The sequence below is a fragment of the Enoplosus armatus genome, chromosome 9, assembly GCF_043641665.1.
Source record: "Enoplosus armatus isolate fEnoArm2 chromosome 9, fEnoArm2.hap1, whole genome shotgun sequence".
Taxonomy (NCBI): Eukaryota; Metazoa; Chordata; class Actinopteri; order Centrarchiformes; family Enoplosidae; genus Enoplosus; species Enoplosus armatus.
Genome location: NC_092188.1, coordinates 23,283,900 through 23,307,816, shown reverse-complemented (window position 1 = coordinate 23,307,816; position 23,917 = coordinate 23,283,900). Strand labels below are relative to the sequence as shown.

The following is a 23,917-nucleotide window of genomic DNA, read 5'->3' as shown; positions in this document are numbered from 1 at the left end:
TGTCGCCACTTGCTCGGCCATACTGCAGCACCTCCGCGGTGCTACCCGCGGTCACGTGGTTGGTTTGTTGTTTCAGGCACACCTCCGGCGGGCGGCGCCTTCACCGTGGAGCTCCGCAGGGGCACGCCCCCCCACCCTCCCCGCTCGTCGCAGCATTTTCTTTTCTCGCCTGTAACACTAAAAACAAGCGCACCCGGCTGCAGCGCGTGAACGCAATGCGGAAGTAGCGTTATTTCTGTCAAATATCTAAACACTGCTGCCCAGCAGAGGAGAGAGCCGTGGTAAGTAGCTAAATGACATTAATAGTTATTTTGCGAATACATTGCGCACATTAAACGTAGCACAGGGTGACCTGGTTTGCGCCGACAGCTCGCGGCACACGCTAAAATGTTACGTTTGGAACAAAACCGCAGTCTTGGGATATTATGAGTCATACCTGCAAGTCTGCCCAAAATGTTAGAAACACTGTTAAACTCCCACTGAACACGCCTTCTTCTCTAAAAGACTTTCCCATGTTCATTCAACCAAGTGTTAATGTTTAATATTAACCATTGATGGTTGACTCCACTCCACAATTATACTTTATCACATAAAAATAATAAACGGAATGACAGTCCGCCTGACTTTAAAGGTACGCATTTGTGACGGTGTGTGGATTGCTATCGTAGCTGTGCGATGTCACCAAACAACAAGTATTAATTAAACGGATTAATTAGTTGATAACATTTCCACATGAGCAGCTGAAGCTTGCTGCGCAGCTAGCTCCGTGACGTGGAGCTCAAGCTTCCCGAGGTCCAGCCGCAGCACCTCGGACTCGCGAGACAGAGGCTGCGCGGGCACGTCGCGCATAATCTAATCTGACTGTTCACAGATCAGCAGGGCCAGCCCCCACCCCGAGGCCTGAACAGAGCCGTTTTCCTACACAGACACAGATCTGGGTGAGTACGCCCCCCCCCCCCTCTATAGAAACCTCACGGTGTCAGCCCTGTGGACTGTCACACTGTGCCAGTCTGCGCTTTCCAACACTACTTTCACCACTAATGCATGCTTTACCAACAGGCATTGCTCCTATACAAGCCGCCCCCCCCCCCCCTTTCTGTGTGTGTGTGACAAACTATATCTGTCAGCTGTTCACCAGGCCACTGCCCTTACAAGTTGTGGACGTGGGATAACCCGAATCCACCCCCTGTAAGGTAGATTACAGCAGCAATGATTCTCCGTATTGCTGGGAGGACTCTTGGAGGTGGAGCAGCTGTCGAGACACATTGCCTAAGCCCGTCTGTGAGATCTGACTCTGTCCCGATGACTGCCGTTTTACATGAACGACCCTGATGTTGTCGGAGCACACAGCAGCAGCCCCAGTGTCAAAGTTTCAAAGCTGGGAAATGTGGGGGTTTGGTTTTTGTCAGGTTTTATAATTGTTTTATAACTGAACCTGCATCATGTTTGATTTTATATTCCGTGTTTTATTATCAAAATAGTACATCATATCAAATGGATTAGAAATCTGAGGAGCACCACGGGACATTTTCTGAGCCGTTCACTTCTCTCTCATTTCTGCGCAGGCGCCCTGGGAGAGGGGAAGATGGACAGGAGTGGCCCCGGGTTCACACCTCTGGTGGTGCTGGAGCTGGCCTCAGACACCAGGCAGGAGGCCATCGCATGGCTGCTGAGCAGGATAAGAGACCGACAGCAGAGCGGAGGTGTGTGGAGCTCCATCTGCCCCACTCGTAATATTTTGTCGCCACGTTTTGCCGTCACGTTCGGTGCCGTCAGTGCTGTCGTGTCTCCCAGGTGCCGAGCTGCTGGTGGAGCCGCTGGGCCTCGGGCTTTGGGCTCAGGATAAGGAAAACCCCAACATGTTCCTGGTGGGGGCTACGCGGCAGAGGCTGCTCTCTGGTGCTGAGGAAGCGGGCCTCTTCAAGGAGTTCAACGATGGATCCATGAGAGCCTTCACCTGTGCCAACAAACACAACTTCAAAGACTTTAAAGGTGAAAAAAAAAAAAGCCCAGAGGGGAGACGGCACGAAGGCTGTGGGTTGTCTTGCAGCGTTTCTGCTGCAGAATAAAATCTTACTTAAAGGTTCTGCGTGGAGTTCTCAGAACGTTGTTGTTTTTAATGGCACCAGTGGCCGCGAAGTGAACCTGCAGTCTGGAGGCAAGCCAGCCAAAACAGCGACATACACCAGACTGATTTACTGTGATTTACAATCACATTTAGAATAACGTTACTGTCTGTGATGTTTTCTGATTTTGCCTCGACCTTACTGTGAAGTGCCGCTATGTATGACATGTGTTATATAGGCGCGTTAAAGGCTCTTATTCGCGCATGTATAAAATCAAACTTAATCATTAGCATCCATCAACTGCAACAATACATCTGTTTAACACCCCTTTGTTGTGTGTGTGTGTGTGTGTGTGTGTGTGTGTGTGTGTGTGTGTTCCTCCAGGGGATGGGGACGACTTCCTCAGTATGGCCGAGTGTCAGTACGTCATTAAACATGAGCTGGACACGTTAAGAGCCAAGGATGAGACTCACGTACCAGGACACGCCCAGGCCAAGCTCTACCCCGGGAAATCCATCGGTAAGTGTCTGCCCAGCCCATCACTCTTGTCTTGAGTCGACTTAATCGACTTTTGCTCTACATCTTGGCGTGTACAGTGTACCATGTTAGGGGATTTCATCCTTATTGCCCACCCCGAAATTGTTCAATTTCAAATTTAAATGTTGATAAATGGGATATCTTTGGGTTTTGGACTGCTTGTGGGACAAAACAAGCAACTTACAGACATGACTTTGGACACTTTGGGAACTTATAATAGGCATTTTCTCCACAATCTTCCTGACGTTCTATAGACTCATTTATGAATTGTTTATGGGGAAAGTGATTCACAGATTAATTGAGAATGAAAATAGTGATTGTGTTTGGCACGAACACCCATTAATAACAACAGTGATAATTATTGTATAGTACCAATTAGTAAACAATAGCCACTGCATATTAAATTTCGCTTTGTTGAAAATTGACATAATCCATGTATTTTTCCTTCCCTCTGTAGCAGATTCCTTTTTTTTTTTTTTTTGTTCTTCAGTTTCAACTTGTGACAGGATTGTAGCAGCTCGTTTCAATTTCCCCTTCCATATATATTTCTTAGCGGTAGTGAAATGTTGAAGTTGCAAGAAAGGATGGCAGCACAACTCTGCCTCCACCTCTCAGACTGAACACAGCCTGTCTCCCCCACTACTGACTCCGTACCCCGCCCCCCTTTGTCTCTCCTGCTCTCTCTGTGGCTGCAGTATGGAAACAATAAATATGCAAATGCCCTGAAATATTCCCAAAGCGAGATAAGGAGCCAATGAACTTGCAGTGGAGATAGGCTGCCTCTGTTCAGCGCCTGTGTTCGACAAATGGCGTTAAAGCAGAATGCAATCGTCGTCGACAAATGATGCACTCAAGAAGTGGCAGATGGAATGATAGCGCTTTCATGTACTTGCATTTAGTCGCTCTGTATGAGACAATAGGAATTATTGCTATAGGCAGTGCATTGTGCACAATGGGCCGCGCTCCCGGCTATTGTTTGCATGTCCTCGTTTTAGAAAATTAAGCTGCATGTTTGTCTGGTTGAGAAAGTGAGTTCAGACAAACAAAGTGAGGGATAGAAACGCAGCGAGGCTGTTTTCATGTCACTCAAAAGTCTGCGGAACAACTTCCAAATAATTAAAACTTTAAGCAAATAACGCCTCACCCAACGACCCATACGCGACGTTTTCACTCATCGCGACGTGCGTTGTTGGAAGATTGACAACACAGGACGTAAACGCTGCTTTCTTATTTGCATGTTAGTTCGCAGGCTGCAGTCCAAGGGGATCCTGATCCAAATTTTTCCACTCCATGAAAAGGAGGAACTTAAGAGACTGTCCTTCTCCTGGTACAAAAAGGTGAAGCTCTCCTTTCAGCCTCTCGGTAAGTGGAAGAAGTCTTGTGGAAAGCCTTGTGAGATAAGCACGCGCGATCCCCCGTCTTGTCTTGACATGTGGGGGGAATCTGTTCAGATATTGTATTGTTGCACCTTTCATTGCTACTCCTTCCATACGCTTAAATACATCTGCCCCCACAATGGTTATCATGGTGCTCCATTTGCCCTCCAGCTCAGAGTTGTTCCCGACCTTTTGAATTCTTTTCAGTTATATAATCATATTCCTCTGTTGTACATTTGAAATGAAATGAAATGCAAGTTCTCCCAACTACTTCCTCTCCACTGCCTATCCCCAGATGACATCAGACACTACTATGGTGAGGGTCAGGCCCTCTACTTTGGCTTCCTGGAGTACTTTACCTTTGCGCTGGTGCCTATGGCGCTCATTGGAGTGCCTTACTATCTGTTTGACTGGGAGGACTACGACAAATACGTTGTCTTCGCTGCGTTCAACTTGGTCTGGTGCACTGTTATCCTGGAGGTATGGACAGTGATTACTTCTAAACCAGGGTCACTTGGTCACCTGAAGTGGAATTACAACCTAAGGGGCTTGTAGCACCCAATAATGTAATCACTTCCTGCCTGATTTAACTTTACTTTAAAATTCTGCACATAACTTGATCGAAAATGGAATTAAACCCCATGATTTTAATAACTCAATAATGTAATAAAATGTCCATTAGGTGGCATAATTGAACAAATTGCAGTAACCTATTCCATAATTATTATTTTTTGGCCTTATTGTCTTGACAAAAGCAGCGGTTCTCAAACGTTTAGTCAGGCCCCTCTTTAAAGGTCCCATATTGTAGAAAGTGAGATCTCCATGTCTTGTTTGATCATAAAGCAGGTCTGGGTGCTGTATAAATACCGTGAAAGTGTCACAGCGCTCAGTCCGCGGAGAAATGAAACACAGCCCATATTCAGACACTGCGCCTTTTAAAACGAGCCCTCAGGACTTCGGTAAGGTTGTGATGTCACAACTATACAGTCACCGCATTCAGCCATGCCCCCCCCCAGCAGGTCATCTGCTCCAGGCACAGCACCACCCACCAAGTGCAGGGACGAGCTCATCCACCGCTCAGTCTGTCTGAGTTATTGGAGCGCTCTGCTCAGGACTACTTTTCATTTTTTTCGTTTTTTGGAGGTTGTTCAGTTTGTCTAAAATGGCTTGTTTCAGACCCATGTGCCGCTTACTGTAAATTTCAAATTCTGCACGAAGCCGAGAGTTTACATTTCCAAACGTGTCCAGCGTTTATCAGTCAGTGTCAGTGTTTTCAGTAGGCTAGCGTGACACTTAACAGTATTTAGTTACTAACCTGAAAGGTATTACATTATCGGTAAAAACGTTACTACGATATCAGTCAGGACATTTTATTACATTTTATTACAAGTGCAAATTTGACTACATTTTCAGGCGTTATTGAATCTTCAGGAAATGACATTCCTGGGTGCTACACGGCTTAAGAAGAAGAAACTAGGCTATTAATAAAAGTGATAATGCAGCCAGATGAATTACACGCGTGTGATATATCGCAGCTTGGATGAATAACAATGTAGTGAAAGCCGAGTAACTGATCAGCTGAACCTTTCCTCCGCCAGCTGTGGAAGCGCTGCAGTGCCTCCCTGTCCTACAGGTGGGGCACGCTGAGCAGAAAGAAGGCCTTTGAAGAACCCCGGCCTGGTTTCCACGGCGTCCTCGGGTTCAACCCTGTGACGGGCCGCGAGGAGCCTCTCTACCCCAACGCCAAGCGGCAGCTGCGGGTCTACCTTGTGTCCCTGCCCTTCGTCCTGCTCTGCCTCTACTTGTCCCTCTATGTCATGATGATCTACTTTCACTTGGAGGGGTGGGCACTGTCAGTCCACGATGAGGACCCCACATTCTGGACAGGAATACTGCTGTTCATCCCCAGTATTATCTACGCTGTGGTCATAGAGATTATGAACCTCATCTACAGATATGCCGCGGAGTTCCTCACTGAGTGGGGTGAGTAGAAGTGGTTGATCAATGTGCGGCACCCACGCAAGCACTAAACCTGAATCAGGTAGTCTATTGATTGTAGTCAGAAAGTCAATCAACAACAGTTTGGATAATAACAAGCGATTTGAAGATACCTTAAAGCTACAGTAGGCAATATTAGTGAATTATAATTTTGGATGAAATAACTAATTCTGACCATTGCATGTCACTAACAATATTTAGTTGAAGGGCTCCTTTAAAAAACCAAAACTGGACAAACAACCAATCAGGGTTAATCAGGGGTTTCTGTGTTTTGATTCCTGTCTTCCAGCGGAACTCTCTGTTGAAGCCCTTGTTCGTACGGCGTCGATGTGATTGGCTATGTGCTAGCTAACCCTGATTGGTTGTTTGATTCAGACCTGGTTGGTAAAAAGCCTAAATACAAAGGGGGCGGGTGCTCACAGACACACTTTTTTTTTTGTAAGGGAGCCCTTCAATTAGGTATTGTTAGTGACATGCAATGGTCAAAAGGAGTTATTTCAACCAAAATTATAGTTCAATAATATTGCCTACTGTAGCTTTAAGGTCTGTGATTTTGTGGTGGGCATTTTTGTACAATTGTACACATGATTAATCCACTAATTGAAAGGAAAATAAATTGAAAATGATAATAACGTTTAGTTGCTTTCGATCAAAGCGCTGATGATTGACTTTCATGACGAGTTGGCACAGTTGCGATAAGCAGCAAAAAACGGGACTCAATCGTTGTTGAAATGACTCAAGTCAAACTTACAGACTTGCTTGGAAGAAATGTTTATCACCATCAAGTTACCCCATTGGAAAGGGACAGTTCAAGTTTTTGGAAAACATTTTTATATTTTCCTCTTTTGTTTTGGATGCCAGCCAACGTGAACTATAATGCAGATTGTCTGAAATGTGATGTGAGTGAAATGGAAAGATCTCTGCAGTTCATTTGTGTTACTGACATGCTTTACACCCCCCTCCCCCCCATGTATGTAGAAAATCACAGGCTAGAGTCTTCATATCAGAATCACTTGGTCCTCAAAGTATTAATAGTGAGTATAAATCACGTATTTTATGTTTTTCAACATTGCCAATTTCATCCTTCAGTGATCAGAGTGCAGCTTTTCTTGTCAACGCTCCGCTTATCATCGCTGTCTTGACTCTTTTCCCCCGTAGTTCAACTTCTTCAACTGTTTCGCCTCGCTGTTCTACATCGCCTTTGCCATGCAGGACATGGTGCTCCTCAGACAGGTAGACTGAGCTTCCCTCCATCCTTCTTTTATCACTTCTTTTTTCTTCTTAATTCCTTCATTGTTTCCGCCTTTACATTTGACTGATTTTCCCCACCTTCCCCCCCTCTTTTCCCCTTTGCTCCGCCTGGTTTCGTCTCTCTGTTCTTGTCTGTCTCCAGAGTCTGGCCACCTTGTTGATCACCAGTCAGATCTTAAACCAGTTCATGGAGGCCTTCCTTCCCTACTGGCTCCAGAGGAGACGCAACAAGAAAATGAGCCACAGAATCCAGAAGAGGAGAACTCTGGAGGACAAGGAGCTTCCTCTGGCCGAGCAGGTCCGGCTGGAGGCCGACATGAGCACATACCTGGTGGGTGCACAGCGTGCTCAGATTTGGATAAAAACCTTGATTTCGTGTCTCCGTTTGTATGTGTGTGCGCGTCGATCCACATGTCTTGTCGGTGCTCCTCCCTCTCTCAGGGCACATTTGATGACTACCTGGAGCTGTTCCTGCTCTTTGGTTACGTCAGCCTGTTCTCCTGCGTCTACCCTCTGGCCGCTGTCCTGGTGGTGTTGAACAATATCACCGAGGTTTACTCTGATGCCTTCAAGATGTGTCGCGTGTTCAAGCGACCCTTCTCTGACCCGGCAGCGAACATAGGGGTCTGGCAGGTGAGGCAGTTTGCTTCAGCAACCTCTTCACAGGAAGGAGGCATGTGGTGTTATTTTAGGAAATAAAACACCTGATATTCTTATTATTTAGTATACTTTTATCCCAGTATACTGTCCATGAGAACACCTCTCCAGGGGCAAAATATTGTTACTCTTTTTTTTTTATTTCTAACATGAACAGTGCCAGTATCACCTCTCTCTGTCTCTCTGTCTCTCTGTCTCTGGTGTCCAGCTCGCCTTTGAGGCCATGAGTGTGATAGCCGTGGTGACCAACTGCGCACTGATCGGCATGTCTCCGCAAGTCAAGGCGTACTTCCCCGACTCAGAGACGCAGCTCATACTGTGGACAGTGGCTATTGAGGTAATTCGCGTACACACACACACACACACACACACACACACAAAGATCACATTCAGTGTATCTACACAGAACAGCAGGCCATCTACGCTGCCTTACGTCAGCAGTACTCTACTGTAATTTTATAGGCATGGCTTGTTATAAAACAGGGCTTGGCTTGTCTCGCATCAGAAAAGCAACAGCACAGCCAGCCGTTTTTCAAAATGAGGATGTCTTCAGCCAATCTGCAGGATTTCTACAGGAGCCGATTTTTTAATTGAAACCCACGGTGCCCAAACTCTGCAATGTGTTCCACTACAGGAACCTCCTGTGCAATGGTATAATGATATCACATGTTTGTCCTATATGTGTATAGTATATTTCAAAGGCAGAATGTTCAATTCCTATCCAAACCGTCTTTACTTTTCCCACAACGGCAGTCCTCTTCCTACAGGAAGTTTCAGGCTGCGTGTCCTGCGCAGCCATATAATTAAGGGAAAATATGAATATTAAATCAGGACAGATTATCAGCAGGATTAAAGGTCCCATACTATGCTCATTTCAGCTCTATATTTTTATTTGGGGACTCCACTAGAGTAGCTTTGCATGATTCACACTTCAAAAAGGTCCTTATTTATCTTCTCCTGGCCCTTTATGCAGCCCCTCAGTTCAGCCTCTGTCTGAAACGAGCCGTTTTAGACAAACTGAACCTCCAAAGACTTGAAGAGTAGTCTTGAGCAGAGGAGTCCAATAACTCAGACAGACTGAGCGGGTGGATGAGCTCGTCCTTGTACTTGGTGGGTGGTGCTGTGCCTGGAGCAGATGACCTGCTTGGGGGTGGGGCGTGGCTGAGTGAGGTGACTGTACACTTGTGACATCACAACCTTACGGAAGTCCTGAGGGCTCGTCTAAAGGCGCAGTTTCTGCGTTTCTGCATTCAGTGTTTAAACCTCTGTGAGAATGTTGTTAGTCATTCTGCTCTGGTCGGAGTTAGGTGGAGCTATGATAGAATTATGCGGGTTGCCACGTACAACTTCAAGCGAGTCACATGCAGCATTTGAATGAAAGGACGTCAATCGAGCGCAGTCTCTACACTCAGACACAGTCCTGATGGTGTGAATACGTCTCGCCGGGGCTCCTCCTTGAAATGAATAGGGAACAAAATCTGGTCTGACTGAGTGAAGTCAACACTTCTCAACCACACTACAGTAGGCGAATGGCTGATGAAGGCTTTTGCTCACTAGATGGAGCCAGAGTCCAAACTAGACCCACACAGATCTGTGAGCGATAGAGAGAGAGAGGGGGGGGGGGGGGGGGGCATTTTTGTGTGCATGAGGCTGAATTCAAATCAGGCGTTGCAGCGGTTGGCGTCGGCTTTGTTGTTTGTGCGTGTGTGCGTGTGTGTGTGTGTGTGTGCGTGGGGTGGCGGCGTCGTGGGAGTGTCACTACGTGGCCATGCTGAGCGTAGCACCCGTAGAAATGCTAACCAGAGATCCCAACTTGATTGGCCGTCGCAGCATGACGTCGGGTTGCGTTTTCGGGTCCCGCTTCGGTTCGTGGTTTCTGCCTGTTAAAAGGGAGGGAACTGTTGGGTCTCTGTAAATAATATTATAAAGAGTACGGTCTAGACCTGGTCTATATGGAAAGTGTCATGGCATAACTTTTGTTGTGATTTGGCGCTATATAAATAAAAATTCCCCTCCGCCCGCACAAACCACGTTCAAGTGAATGGTTTTCACCGCATTGTGTTGCCTTTCGTGCTTGTGTGTGTGTGTGTGTGTGTTAAGTCCAGCATTCCCACTCCAAATTCTCCCTCTCCTGAGTCCGCCTCTGTTAACATCAGCCTCGCTCCCCTTCTAATATGTATAATATTCTAAATATTTGCGTGTTTGCGCTGCCTTAATAAGCTCCTGAGGGATGATTGTTCTAACTACTGATTTATCGTCTCAGACTGTAAAACGCCCTACTGTACTGCGCCTCACTCTACGGCGGGCCTCCACCGGGGCACAAACTGGGTCATATTGATCGTCTGCGGGTTTGATTAACTGTGTGGTCTGCACACACAGAGCTGCATGATGAACTGTTCATGGAAACCTTCTTTTTCTTCTTCTTCTTCTTCTTCTTCTTCTTCTTCTTCTTCAGCAGCTGTCAGGATATCCTTGTGTTTAAATCAACCTTTCTTTTTCGGTGAGAGATACGTTGAGTTGTTTTAGCCTCTGCCTCACAGCCTACTGCTGGCTTAGAGCCCAGATGTGTGTTATGTCCCAGGACCCCCCCCCCCATGATGGGAACACCATTAGTTTTGCAGGTATTTTGTCGCACTGACCAAACTATTGGAAAAAGACCTTCACCAGGGCCACTGTCAAGCCAAAGTATCAGCTCGTGCAGAAGAGATGTTACAGATCTAAAAGGCCGACTGCCGGGTAATTCATTCAAGCACATTGGTCTGGCTGGTTGGCATTTCTTTAAACCAATCACAATCGTCTTGGGGCGGCGCTGAGCCCAGGATGCAGCGACGGCGGCCCTGGCAAAACGGTGACATGGCGTTAGCGGAAGGGGAGGAGAATTCCGAGTGAAATGGTCGGCCAGCGGCTGACTTACGGTGCTATGGTGACGAGGCGCTGCTCTGGCGAACACAGTAAAAAAAAAAAAAAAAAAAAAATGAATGAGGGCAGCTCACAGCTTGTGTCGGGCTGTTACCCTCTCTTTTTCTGTGTGGTTGTGGTGTGTGTGTGTGTGTGTGTGTGTGTGTGTGTGTGTGTGTGTGTGTGTGTGTGTGTGTGTGTCAGCAGTCCATCCTGCCATGGCATCCTGTGCACGACGACACACCGGGGTCAGTTAGTCACTTGTGCATATATATATACGTTTCTGCACGCTCTGTGGTATACACCGAAGGCCTGTGATGGAAGGCTCAGATCACATGGGGGGGGGGGGGGGGGGTTGTTGATTGAGAGAAAAGCAGTGCATGTCTGTGTATGATAAACCTGAGTCACTAGCTGATTGTATATCTAAGCACGTTCCTCCAGCACATTTCCTAGAATCGAGCAAGCCGGCTATTAAAGCGACGGGACAACAAGGATATTGAGAGCCAGGTTGTCTAATGTTTAGTGTACCAACACACAGACACACACAGATGTCACTTATTGGTGCAACATTCAATATATTGCCATTGGAGAGGCCTGCGAGTGCATGCATTTTTTAAGTACGGCCACCCCCAGCAGGAATAGACCCGCTAACTCGGACTCTGGGCTTCAGGCAATGATGGAGGACCACAGATGTGTTTTTCATTCAACAGTTTTCCCTTGTTGGGTCAGTCATTCTCTTTGTAATTATTTTAAGGAGACATTCAAACAATTGAGGGTTAAAATCCTTCAGCCCCTCTTATCTTGGTTATGGGGTTGGGGCCAGGCAGCAGGGAGGGCAGCGCCTCGTGGCTTTCCAGCAGCGGTGCTGTGATACCTGGGTAATTACTGTATAGGGCTTACACACATCAGCGAGCAGTAACCAGGCAACCGGCCAGCCTGCCACAGAAACAGACAGAGACTTTCTTTCAGAGTCACGGGGTCCGTCTGTTGCAATCTACTCATTTCAGTGCGACAGGACGACGGAACAGGGACTCTGGACCGTGTCTGCTCACAAAGCCTCGAAAGTGACGGGAGGCATGACCCGATGGAAGGCACAGTGGAGTGAAGGATTTGGGGTTTTTATGTATGATTGAAGTTGAGGTGTGCAACAAGCAGGTGTTTTTTTGGGGGGGGTTTTGTATGACGTGTAGCCTGTCTGGCATGTTGCAGAGATGCTTTGTTGACCTCCTGGGCTGTCCTAAACTAGTCTGACTCATCGGATGCAGGCTGTTGGGATAAGTCTGGCTGTTTGGGCGACTATTTCAGTCAGAATTCCTCTGCGTGTTACCATACCCGTTTGCAAGGGCACCGGCGCTGCATCCTGGGCTCAGCGCCGCCCCCCAAGACCGGTTGTGAAAGCGGTTTAAAGGAAATGGATTGAGCCAGACCTGTGTGGTAGATAGGTCTGGCTAGGTGAGACTAGTCTTAAACCAACAGCGTGGGTTTTGCCGACACGCTTGTGTCAAAAAAACCACACGCTTGCGCCCGGCCAACAGCAACAAGCCGTAAACACCGAACACAGTGTCTCTTGATGAACTTGTTCATGTGGATATCAATGTGAAAATATTGAGTGGTGCAGCTTTAAATCAGTAAAGACATACCAGTTTTCTATTCCAATAAACAGTAAGGCCTTAAAGGTTCAGCAGATTTTAATTACAGGCAGTTTAAAAAAAAAAAAAAAATTATTATTAGCTTTCAATTTGCTTTAGTGTAAAAGGTTAAATCGTAATCCCGTGGGGTGGCGTGGCCCGAGTGAGCCGCTCTCACATGGGTTTGTCAATTGCAATCCCGAGGTTGTTTTCAGCACATGCCCCCCCCCCACCACCACCAGCACCACCACCACCACCACCACCACCACCACACAGTAATCTCATTACATCATTTGGATGATTAGATTCCCTCTCACCCCCTGGCAACCGCATGAACCTCAGACCTGGACTCACCAATACACTGGCCTAGCCGAGCACCCTCCGTCAATTTCCCCAATAGATAGATAGAGGAGTAGTATTTCATTTTGTGTGGGTCAAACAGCTGCGTGCAGCGTGAAAAGGCGCCGCTCATAGTGACTAAGCCACAACACTGATCCATCGCTGGACCCTGCGGTCCCCGCTCTTTAAAGACTCGTCTCAATCTCCCTCCTCTCTATAATATTCTGCGTCACTGTAACTAACAGTGATGTCACGTTGAAGTGTGGCGCAGCTGCCCCACGTTCCTTTTGTGGCACATTTTGTATTTGCGCCTCGTTTTATCGCACAAGTGATGAATCACCGACGGACGATTGTGATGCTGATGAGGGAGGGTGACGGTCACCGTGGTGATGGTGGTGATCACGTCGATGATCGGTTGTAATATCAGTTGTAAATGACATGTTCGCACACCGCTCTGCTCTGGCATCTTCTGTGTCGGGTGGCTGGTGATGAGGTAAACCACGTGTGCTCCAGTGTTTTCGCATCAGAAATCCTCAGAAAACAGTTGTTCCTCGTGGTCCCAGGTACTTCACACTGCTCTGGTAGGAAGAATCAGGGAAGATGCCATCACTGTGGAAGACAAAGATGAGACGGACAGACAGACAGACAGACAAACAGACAGACAGCCTTAGACACTGTGCTATGAGCTATAATGAATCGCAGGTCTGGGGTTGAGCGTGTCTCCGTGTGTTTTAAACAATGCCTTGGCGTGGTACAGCGGCTGTCTTCGAGACACCACGTCCCAGACAAAACTTCGTACTCTTGTCCTTCTTCTCGTCCCTCCTCCTTTGTTTCATTAGAACTTTGGGGGGGTGGTCATAGGAGCAAGGGAGAACCACAGAGGAGCCAGTCAGCTGCACTCCCTGCCCAGCACCGAACATCAGGGACGGGTTAGCAAACTAGCAGGTGAACATAGTGGAGCATCTGGCAGCTGAGGACCCAAATATTCCCCCTGGCGTGTTGGTGGAGAGACCACACCGGAGCTTAAAGGAAACACTGGACCACGATCACGTGGCTCCGCCTCGGGCTGGACGCGTAGATAAGCCTGCTCGTGTCCGAATCACACGTGGAATGGCAGAATTGGTGGTTCCTCGTCGGCCGGGTTTGACGGTCGATTTGAAATGCTAATTTTCCAATTAACGGCGAATGGATGCCATGGTTACGGCATTCGGTGCTGAATACTGAACAGTGGAAATAGCAGTGTCTGCTGTGGCCTGCTGTCATGTTTTAAGATCATAGTCTTCAGGTTTACGAGCTGACGTCTGGGGAATCATCAGTCTCGTGACCAAAGTGGCTAAAGTAGCATTTAGGATTGCACCAGGGACTCACTTTCTGAACCCATCTAGAAGCTTTGTGGTTTTGTCCAGGGGAGATGTTGGAAGTTTGAGCACGTCCCTTATCTCAGGCAAAGTACAGAATGTCTTGCTGGACCTCGAAAAAGAACAACAAGAACAGCGTTTCGGGACACCCTCTCCTTCCTGTCTGAACCGGGCGTCCTCCCAGTCTCAGCCTAACCTTGCGCCGCCGAACGCTCAGGGGTATAAATTAGCTTTGAAATAGCGTTGGCAATCAACTAAGAGCCAAGAGTGTTTCATTGTGCACTTTCAATCACCACGACAAGTCACCAAGATCGAGGATTTCTGCGTTCGCTCCGCTTGTTAATTAGTGGAGGGGCTGCGCTGACTGGAATGACAAAACGTCGGTAAGAACCCTTATAGTATAAACTGCAGAGGCACAGAACAGATCTTTATTCATTACCAGGGCTCAAAATCCCCCCCCCCCCCCCTCCTTTTTTTCCCCCCACAAATTACCCCAGAAACCCCATCATAGTGTTGCCTCGTTGCCTAATATGTCACGTCCTGTTTATGTCAGACAAGAAGAGAGACCCCTGAGAAAAGGTCATTGGGCCGCTGGTGGAGGCCAGTTCAGTCAAGTGAATGATCTCCAGATGAAATGTGTGTGTGTGTGTGTGTGTGTGTGTGTGTGTGTGTGTGTGTGTGTGTGTGTGTGTGTGTGTGTGTGTGTGTGTGTGTGTGTGTGTGGAACGCCCTTTTCGGTGTATATTAGTAGTGTTTGTGCGGGTTCACACGCGTGTGTATGGTGGCCAGGTGAGAACTGTGTTGCTCAGCATACAGGTAAGTGAACGTGTGTGTACTGCACACACACACACACACACACACACACACACACACACACACACACACACCCTGCTGAGTCAGCCCTTTCTCCCGACCAGATCTGAGAAGATCATGTTTCCTCAGAGAAGGACATTGATGAGCACGCAGTATTGTGTGCAAAGCGGCTAGGTGGGGTGAATGTGGATGGGAGGGTGTGGTGATTTTAAAGCCACATGGCACATAACAACAGCAGCCCCACGAACGAAGGTGCGGCCCCTCCGGTGATCCACGTTGTGGTCTGGATGGCTCAGACTGCAGTGTGAACACACAGCAGCACAAATCTACAGCCAGAGCGAGACTGTGTGTGTGTGTGTGTGTGTGTGTGTGTGTGTGTGTGACGATAGAAACAAATAATAATAAGTAGTTTATTAAGGTCATGCACATTTGTTTCTTCTATGTTTACACTGCGTTGTGTGTTTTCTTATCGTGCAAAGAGCCAGCCGAAGAAAACAGGACAAACTGGCCTGTCCTCCATTCAACACGTTGGATACAAGAGCAAATACATAGATTATTTGCGTTCCCTTATATCGCTCAATATTACATTCCACATTACGTCTGGTCTGATCGTTACGTCTCACCCTCAAAACTCAATTTTGACCCTGTGGGGTCCGCCGCCGTTGGCGTGCATTTTAATCGAGGCGAGCGCAGTGGCCGGCCGCGCAGTAGTCGGGGCGCTGCTTGCGCTGGTCGTCGCATCGTCAAAAATAAATAGGGCCCATAAACAGGTCCCCCATATATATATATATATGTAAATAATATACATCAGTGTGTCAGAGTACAGAGTCAACAGCTGTCCTCATTCAGTTTCAAGGACGTTTGTAAAGAGGCTGTCAGTCTAACCCTGATGTCCCCTGTCTCTTATTCGGTCCTTTTACAGCACAGTATCCAATAAAGGACACCACCCCATGAAAACATAATCAAGTTATATTGATCTCTCTCTTTCTTTATTATTTTTATCTTAACGTATTTGAATCCCTGTGATGGTGTGTGTTTGTCCTGTGATTTCAGCATGCCCTGCTGGCCTTCAAGTTCATCCTGACCTTCCTCATCCCAGACGTTCCCAAACACATCCAGATCAAACAGGCCCGCCTGGAGTTCGAATCGCTGGAAGCCCTCAAGAAAAAGGTAAAGCCTGACCACACAGTCTCTGTCGGGACAGAGGCAAAGCCAACACTTAACTCACTCATTTCTCCCAGGTCAACAAGGCAGCGTCGGCAGCGCAAAGCAACAAAGATACATGTTGTTAGCACTCAGAATTTAAAAAGAAAAGGTCAGGGTGTCACCTTATGAAAGGCATTAGCAATCAAAATGCCGGGGAGGATAGACTGTCCACATAATCAATGAAGGGAAACCAGATCCTGTCGTGTTTTTTAAGCGATCCGTTTAAAGTGAATCTCCAGTTTTTCCTCAACATGAAGACACATGGCGACCTTCTTGTCCTACGACACATACGTGTATGTACACACCTCTTCCCACACGTACATGTATGTGTGATTAAGGAAACAGAGGACCCCCCCCCCCCCCCCCCTAGAATCTTCGAATCAAATCCTCCCCAACCCGCGTGCGCCGGGTGTTTGTTCTTCCGTTTGTATTGGTGGAAGCCGCCGCCCCCACCACCACCACCACCACCACCAGCGCGTCGTGTTTACTGTAAACTGTGCTGAACAGTGTCAGCAAGAAACACAAAGCCTGGTAACAAAAAGCCTGGGGGGGGGGGGGCAGTAAAAACAGAGACACTCCCTAGCCAGACTACCAGCTCTCATGTATATGTCCATTGCAACATGCTGGTCCGTAGCTTCCCGGTCAGCATTGAGAAATGGGCTCTCGATGCCCCGTCCCAGACCACTTAGCCGAAGACAAATGGTGAGCGTTATGGTAATAGTATTGATATGGCTCCGCAGTAAAGCATTAGCTCGCTCGGCACCGCAGCCATTCGCTTGATGTGGACTGACGGGGCTGAGTGCTTCTTGGTCCGTCTTTTCTCCCTTGTTTTTTGCCAGACTTCTGCTGCCGCTCAGCACGTGGCCATTTTACAGTCTCCCCATCCCCAAGACGGACCTGTTTACATAACCCCTTCCTTCTAATACAGATTCACACACCGACACTCAGGTGATTTCTGCAGTCTTTAACACTGCAGCTCCTGGTTTCACACATTGTTACAGGTGGGGAGCTGCACGCATTAAGGCCCGAAATGAGAAAGCACGATTATTTCGCGAGACTGGTCCTCATTCACCGTGCATCTCCTGGAAGCAGAATGTAAATGAAATTACACCAAAACCTTTTGCGCTGACGCCGGATGAGGACAGAGATTCAGAAACATCTCGATCGCCTCCTGGCTGGCTGGCCGGCAGTTTAAACGTCCACATCGCAGCCGATCACGTTCTTGTAATCGCGGGAGGCCAAAATCGCGACGGAAGATTAATATTCGATTAGTTGTGCAGCCCGAGGTAGAGGTAGCAAGAAACGTGCAATAACCTGATCACGTCCACGTTCTCTGCAGTCATGATGAAATACTCGGCGTGGACGGGCGCGTTCTTTTGTTTTCCGCTCAGCCAGTGGCGTTTGGTCTGACGCGTGTTGTTCTGTGGTCTGTTGGTTCTGCAGAGGCCGCTCCATGGAGGGTGAGTAGCTCTGGCTGTGTGAGTTTGGATGACATTGGTTTGTAGACTGGAGTGACATTATTAAAAGGTACTGGGTACTTATTATATTGTTGACTCCTCATCTTAACATCCTAACTCCACCGGTTTGTTTTTTTTGTTGTTTTTTTTTAAATCTGTGATCTAACAAGTTTGGATATTTAGCGAGATCACCTTTTCCGCAGTCACACCCGAGATTAGAACGACTTACGGGTGATTTAAAAGCCAACTTACCCGAGATGAACTACGTACCTTGGGGCTTAAATGTTGTCCTTTTTTTTTTCCTACCTTGTCAGCCATCCCTGTTTGCGGTGGATGGCATCCCGTTCGACCTCAGCCTCAGAAGCACAGGCAGACGGACAGAGAAGCATTCAGACCGAGTTAGAGCTAAATGAAGGCAGTCAAGACTGCTACCAGGCAAAGCACTGACAATATGTTGACAGACGTACAGTTCCAGCTGACGGAGGAGTGATGAACTGAGCCTGCAGATCCTTAACCTTCATTAACATCACCTCATGCAAGACCTACTCGCATGACCAGTGTCACTAAGCGGCACCTACGAGTCATTTAAGACATAGTCTTCCTTACAGTTGTTGACGTCACAACTGCACAGTCACCAAGTACAGGGACGCTCATCCACCCGCAGTGAATGCTTTTGGAGTTTGAATGGGATACTGAGATCGACTAAATTAAAATGTTTATCACTTAAAGCAAAAATAGTCTGTTTACCTTTTCATCACCGTGGCTGCCAATTTTTATTGGCGTATTTCAGTACAGGTGCAGGTCTCTGTCCAGTGTCCAGTATCATCCTCGCCTGCTGTAGGCTACGCTACTATCCCGTCTAACATCTCCGTGACAACTGCCTCTCATATGAGTCGTGGGCCGCATTCCTTTAGAAAGACGCCTTTTTTTAAGGCTTTAACTTAACGTATGTAACGTGTGTGTTACTCTCTGGCAACATGCATGTATTTGTGAATGAGGCAGAGCGGAGGAGGTAGCCTTAGCCTTCATCCGGCCGACGCGAGCGATTCACATTTGACCAGGTAAGGGAACGCTCGTACGAGCAAACCTCACGGAGAAAAGTAAACATGTTGTGAAGCTAAACCAAGGCCTGCCATGAAGCTAAGCCCCTTGCAATATCACGCGACGAATCAACGAGAAAGCTGACATTTTTAAATAGAAAGGTTATAAAAAAAATACAATAAGAAAAAAAAGAAAAAGTTGCAATCAAATCTTAGGTTAGACCTTTTGATGTTTATCAAAAAAAACAAAACAAAGGATGGCGGTGTTCTATATTTTTGTTACTGTCAACTTATTCCTCTGTGCCACGGAGCTCCACATCAATGTTCCTTCCTTACCATGAACACACACACACACACACACACACACCGTCCTGCTGCTTTAAGTACTCACTAGAGCACCAAATGTGTGTTATTGCGCCGTTGAAAATAGTCCCCCAACAGACGAGCACTTGTAGGGTGACAGACGTGATGTGAGCTGTTTAACACGCATGAGGAATGAATGAGCCTGGAACAGTGTGTAGTAGGATTGAATGACGCTGTGAGTTCTCATTATTAAATTAGACAGTGGAGTGTTTAATTAAAATGCAAGCAGCCCCCCCCCCCCCCAATTTGGTCTGAGCACACACGCGCGCGCAGACGGTCACAGTGGGGTGTGTAGGATAAGGTTGCGAGGGGAAACTCCAGCCCCAGGATCCAGGATCTCACATTCCCACAGGACACACCCTTCATGCCGCACGCTTACAGACCTACAGCCCCCCAGGCGTGGGCAGGTCATCACAATTTAGCAGTGTAATATGCCTCATACACACACACACACACACACACACACACACACACGGCAGATGATAACTTCAGTAGTCTATCTCGTAGCCTCACTGACGCTGACTCAGAGTGCTGTGATCCCCGCTGCAGACGGAGGACTTCCTGTGTGTATGCAGAACTGCGCATGTGCATGTTTAAGTGTATGTACGAGAAAGTACATGAAGGAATGAATTGGTTTACAAAAAAAAGTCACTCCGCCTAGATCGGCATCCAGGGACGAGGGCCGCCTTCAAAGCCCCCCCCCCCTCCAGTGGACAGACTTATGGTGTCGTGTCGGGTGTGAAGAGATCCGATCCGCGCTTCAGGATCAGGTTTTAGCTTAGCAGTGTAACTCCAGCTCCTGCTCCTCCTCCTGTTCCATGGCGCTTTGCTGGGTTACGTGCCGTCAGCAGAGCGCCGCAAACAATGCCCGCCTGCCATTCCTGCCCGCGTCCGCATCGATCCAGAGAGCCAGTCCCCGGCCCCTGACGGCCTCCACCTGCCGGAGACTGTCCAGCCCTTTGAGAAAGGACCAAAGAAAAATGCAAATGATGGATCCTTCTGTCTCCACCTGTCAATTCAGATATATCTCCGCCTGTGTTTGCTGTTGCACCAGAAACAACAATCCTAAAAAAAAAAAAACGACGAGTTTTACATGAGAGAACTCTGAGCTCTGCGTCCTCCCCCAGCCTCCTCGGATTTTGTATGTTTTCTTTCGTCTTTTCTCCTCAAAATAAGCCGCTTGAGCGTTTGTTTCACAATGTGTCTGACTCAGCGTTGTCGTCAATGACGCACACGAGGGCCAAAACTACAGGAACAAATTGCAGTAAGCAAGGATCCTTTAAAAGGCAGTGGTTCCCGACCGTGGGGGTCCCGACCCCGGATGTCGCCCATGCTCCACGGGGGCTCCCTTGGCTACTTGTCCATTATCACATGCATCCAGAAGGTTGGTGGGAAGGTGGGCTTTTGCTTCTTATTCTAATGAAATGCATGCTTTGACAAAGCAGCAGGATGGATGGCAACTCCTCTCAAATCCTTTTAAACACACACACACACACACACACACACACACACACACACACACACACACACTGCACCATCCCGTAATGAAACAAAATCCACATGAATCTGTCGTTGTTGTGTTTCAGAAAATGCTTGAAGCCGCGGAGCTCAGCAAGGCCGTCCAGTGAGGAGGAGGAGGTGGAGGTGGAGGCGGAGGCGGAGGAGGGGAGGAGGAGGCGGAGGGGGGCCCGCAGATACTGACGGACCGCCGGCAGCCGCTTCTCACAGCTTTAACGGACCCACACCGCTGTTTACACACAGTCGCACGTGTTGTGTTGAGACAAAACGGCGTGTTTGGAGTTCGTGTGGTTTACTTTTATGCAGGGGTGTTGTATTTATCTGCAATATTTTCACTACATTACTGAAGGTGGGTGGGTGGATGGGTGGGGGTTGTATTGTGTTGGTCTCTCAACGAGATGTGCTGTAATGAGGTTTTATTTTGGGGTGGTCTAAATAGGGAAAATGTTGGTAAAAGCCTGGCGTTCAAATCACAGAAGAATGCTGTATTATGACGTATTATACTGTAGAAAAGCCATGACTGTTGTTAAATATGTCTTCTGTTCTTCAGCCACTGAGATCACTTTGAGTTGGGTTGAACCAATGCTGCGGTTTTCGGGATTATGCAAGTTTGCGCACCTACAATTACGATTACTAATGAGTTCTAACCCCACAGGGGTGACGGTGCACGCACAGTAAACGCACGTCGCCGAAGACCAACTGTCTAACAAGCTACTGGCTGAACACGACAAGTGCAAAGTATCAAGTAGTGACTCAAGTCTCACAATTGCTGATGAGGTTCAAATAATACGGCCTTGGACCAGAGATCATGATGAAAGTCTTTCTGTTGTCGCCGGCGTCTCATCCTATCATGTGACCTGACCAGGGTATTATCCTATAACTAGTAACGGTTAGTGATAATATAGAGTTTGTTACTTCCAGTGTGGATGAATGTGACTTGAGGTTGAAACCATGCACTCTCCTAACACACCTGGTGCCTTGAAATGCAACGCCTATCTGAATATTTGTTTTTATATGCTGCACACACACACACACACACACACACACACACACACACACACACAGTCCCCTGGTATTGACATGACGTAATGCATTTGAAACTGTGGTGGAGGATCTATATATGTATGTATGTGTATATACATACACACACTTTATACTGAAACCCTCTGCAGCTTGAATAAACGTATAACTAAAGGAAATGAAGTGAGTCCCGCTGTATATTTGCTGTGTGTGTGTGTGTGTGTGTGTGTGTGTGTGTGTGTGTGTGTGTGTGTGTGTGTGTGTGTGTGTGTCTCAGTCAGAGGCGAGTGCGCAGAAAGAGCGACTCGGAATAGACCCGAGCCGCTGTGCCATCTGGTCAGAAGGCCTCCGGAGTTACCAAGAGTCGAGTGTGTGCCAAGCATAGAGAGTGTCGTGTAGCACACGTTAATCACCACTGACTGCTTTTCAACACCTTCAACGACCTGGACCACAGCCTTAAGTGTCGGACCCCCTCCCAGTATACTCCCGTATACTACCTCACTATTTATTCTTTAAATGTTTCAGTGCAATACATATTGTATATACGCGCACCGCCAAACACATCTTACATTCATCAGGCGGCTGAGTAAACGCGCAGTTTGACATATTATCGCCTCGTAAAGTTGACGTGACTGTGTTGTGTTTGCTGCCCCCAAGTGGCAGGAAGGAAAAAAAACAACTGACCAAGCTAACATTAGCATGCTAACATACTCGCGCCGACAATGCTAACACGCTGATATTCAGCAGGTATACTGTTCACCATGGTCGCATCTTAGTTTAACATGCTTAGCATGCTAATTAGCACTAAACCCGGTGCGGGGGGGCTGTACAGCTGAGGCCGTTCAGCAGGTAACTGGTCATGAACCAAAGTGTTGGGCAAATTAAAAATGTCGACCCGATGGTGGCGCAGAGTGAAACGTTCAGGGATCACCGGTTATTACAACTGCCATCCATAAAGCCACACTGCTAACGTGGCCAAACTAAACTCAATGCAGGTTTAAGATCTAGAGGGCCCGGTCCAGGGCCCGGTCCCGGTCCCGGTCCGGCACTGGAGAATCGCTCATCTCACCCAGTTTGAGGGGAAAAAACAAAAAGCAAACAACAAAGACCCAGAAGACAGTATTCCACATTTTCTTTATTTTGTTTTTTTTGGGGATATTACCATAGCTATATGTAACTTCTGACAACAGGTATCAACTACAGAATAATACACTGAATATTTCTTTCAGTTCCAACTCGTGTTTATTTTATTCTTGTTTTCTTTTTCTTCTTCTGTTGCTTTTTGGTCCAGTAACATTTCGGTGGCTAATTCTCTCTCTGTGTCATTGAATGTCAAACATTGAAACACATGCACGTCATTCACCTGGATACAGCTGAGTAAGACAACAGTCAAAGAGACCTGGTTTGTTTTTTGTTTTTCTCCCCCCCTCCCCCACACGGCTTTATTTTTTATTTTTTTTTAGCTCAGACACCCATACAGTATTACTAATTATCATAAGGCTAGTTTACTGTACAGCTATGCACCAAAGGGTTCACTTCCGCTGTTCTAGATAAAGAGCACCATATTTACAACTCTATTTACATTTGGTTTTTTGTTTTTTTTTCCTTTTTAAAAAAAAGAAAAAAACTCAGACAACAACCAAAGAGAGAAACAATAATATTTAAAACGTAGCTTTAAAAAAAAAAAAAAAAGAGAAAAAAAAGAAAGAAAACCCGAATGAAAATGTTTCTGTACAGATAGCTGCAACACACAGTATAGCTTATTGCCAGTGCCCTTAAAGACTCCCCCCCCCCCCTTTTCCCCCCTCTCTTTCATTTTTGTTCACCTCTTTGCCAGCTTCCTTTTTAAAGCCGCAAGTCATGAGCTTCTTCTTCTCCTGCACGGGCGTGAGTTCCTCCTCCACACACACACACACACACACACACACACACACACACACACACACACACACACACACACACACACACACACACACACACACACACACACAGGCTCCCGTCGAGGAAACAGCAGGTCGTTCAAAAAAAAAAAAAAAAAAGAAAATGTACAAGTTTTTAAAAAATAAACTTTACTTTTCAACATACTGTATATACATACTCGGACGCGCGAGTCCACACGCTGAGGCCCACGCAGCGCGGTGAGCTTTGTGTGACGCACGGGGGGTGGGGGTGGGGGTGGGGGGGGGGTGGAGGCGCAGGTGGGCCTACGAGAAGCCAGCAGAGGTCACATCAGAACAGACTACTTGGATATTGGTCGTGCGTGTTTGTTTTCTTCCAGCGACTACAGCAACACATAGGAACAGGGATAAAAAAAAATAATAATAAGAACGCCTCACTTGAAAGAAACGGTCAGCAGTAACATTTGCAAACGCGTTGGCGGATCAGCGTCATC

The 23,917-nt window shown here is 47.3% G+C and overlaps 1 protein-coding gene across 1 annotated transcript; it reads left to right on the top strand.

The window, feature by feature from the left end:
• Positions 1–226: 226 nt before the first annotated feature.
• Positions 227–20,626, top strand: ano10a (anoctamin 10a). Its single transcript, XM_070912212.1, has 15 exons — positions 227–281; positions 872–938; positions 1,566–1,703; positions 1,795–1,992; positions 2,451–2,585; positions 3,846–3,965; positions 4,275–4,459; positions 5,578–5,962; positions 6,956–7,011; positions 7,136–7,210; positions 7,371–7,559; positions 7,670–7,861; positions 8,094–8,222; positions 15,975–16,091; positions 20,574–20,626. The coding sequence occupies exons 3-15, from the start codon at positions 1,586–1,588 to the stop codon at positions 20,613–20,615; spliced, it is 1,941 nt and encodes a 646-aa protein (XP_070768313.1). The 5' UTR covers positions 227–281; positions 872–938; positions 1,566–1,585; the 3' UTR covers positions 20,616–20,626.
• The last annotated feature ends 3,291 nt before the right edge of the window (positions 20,627–23,917 follow it).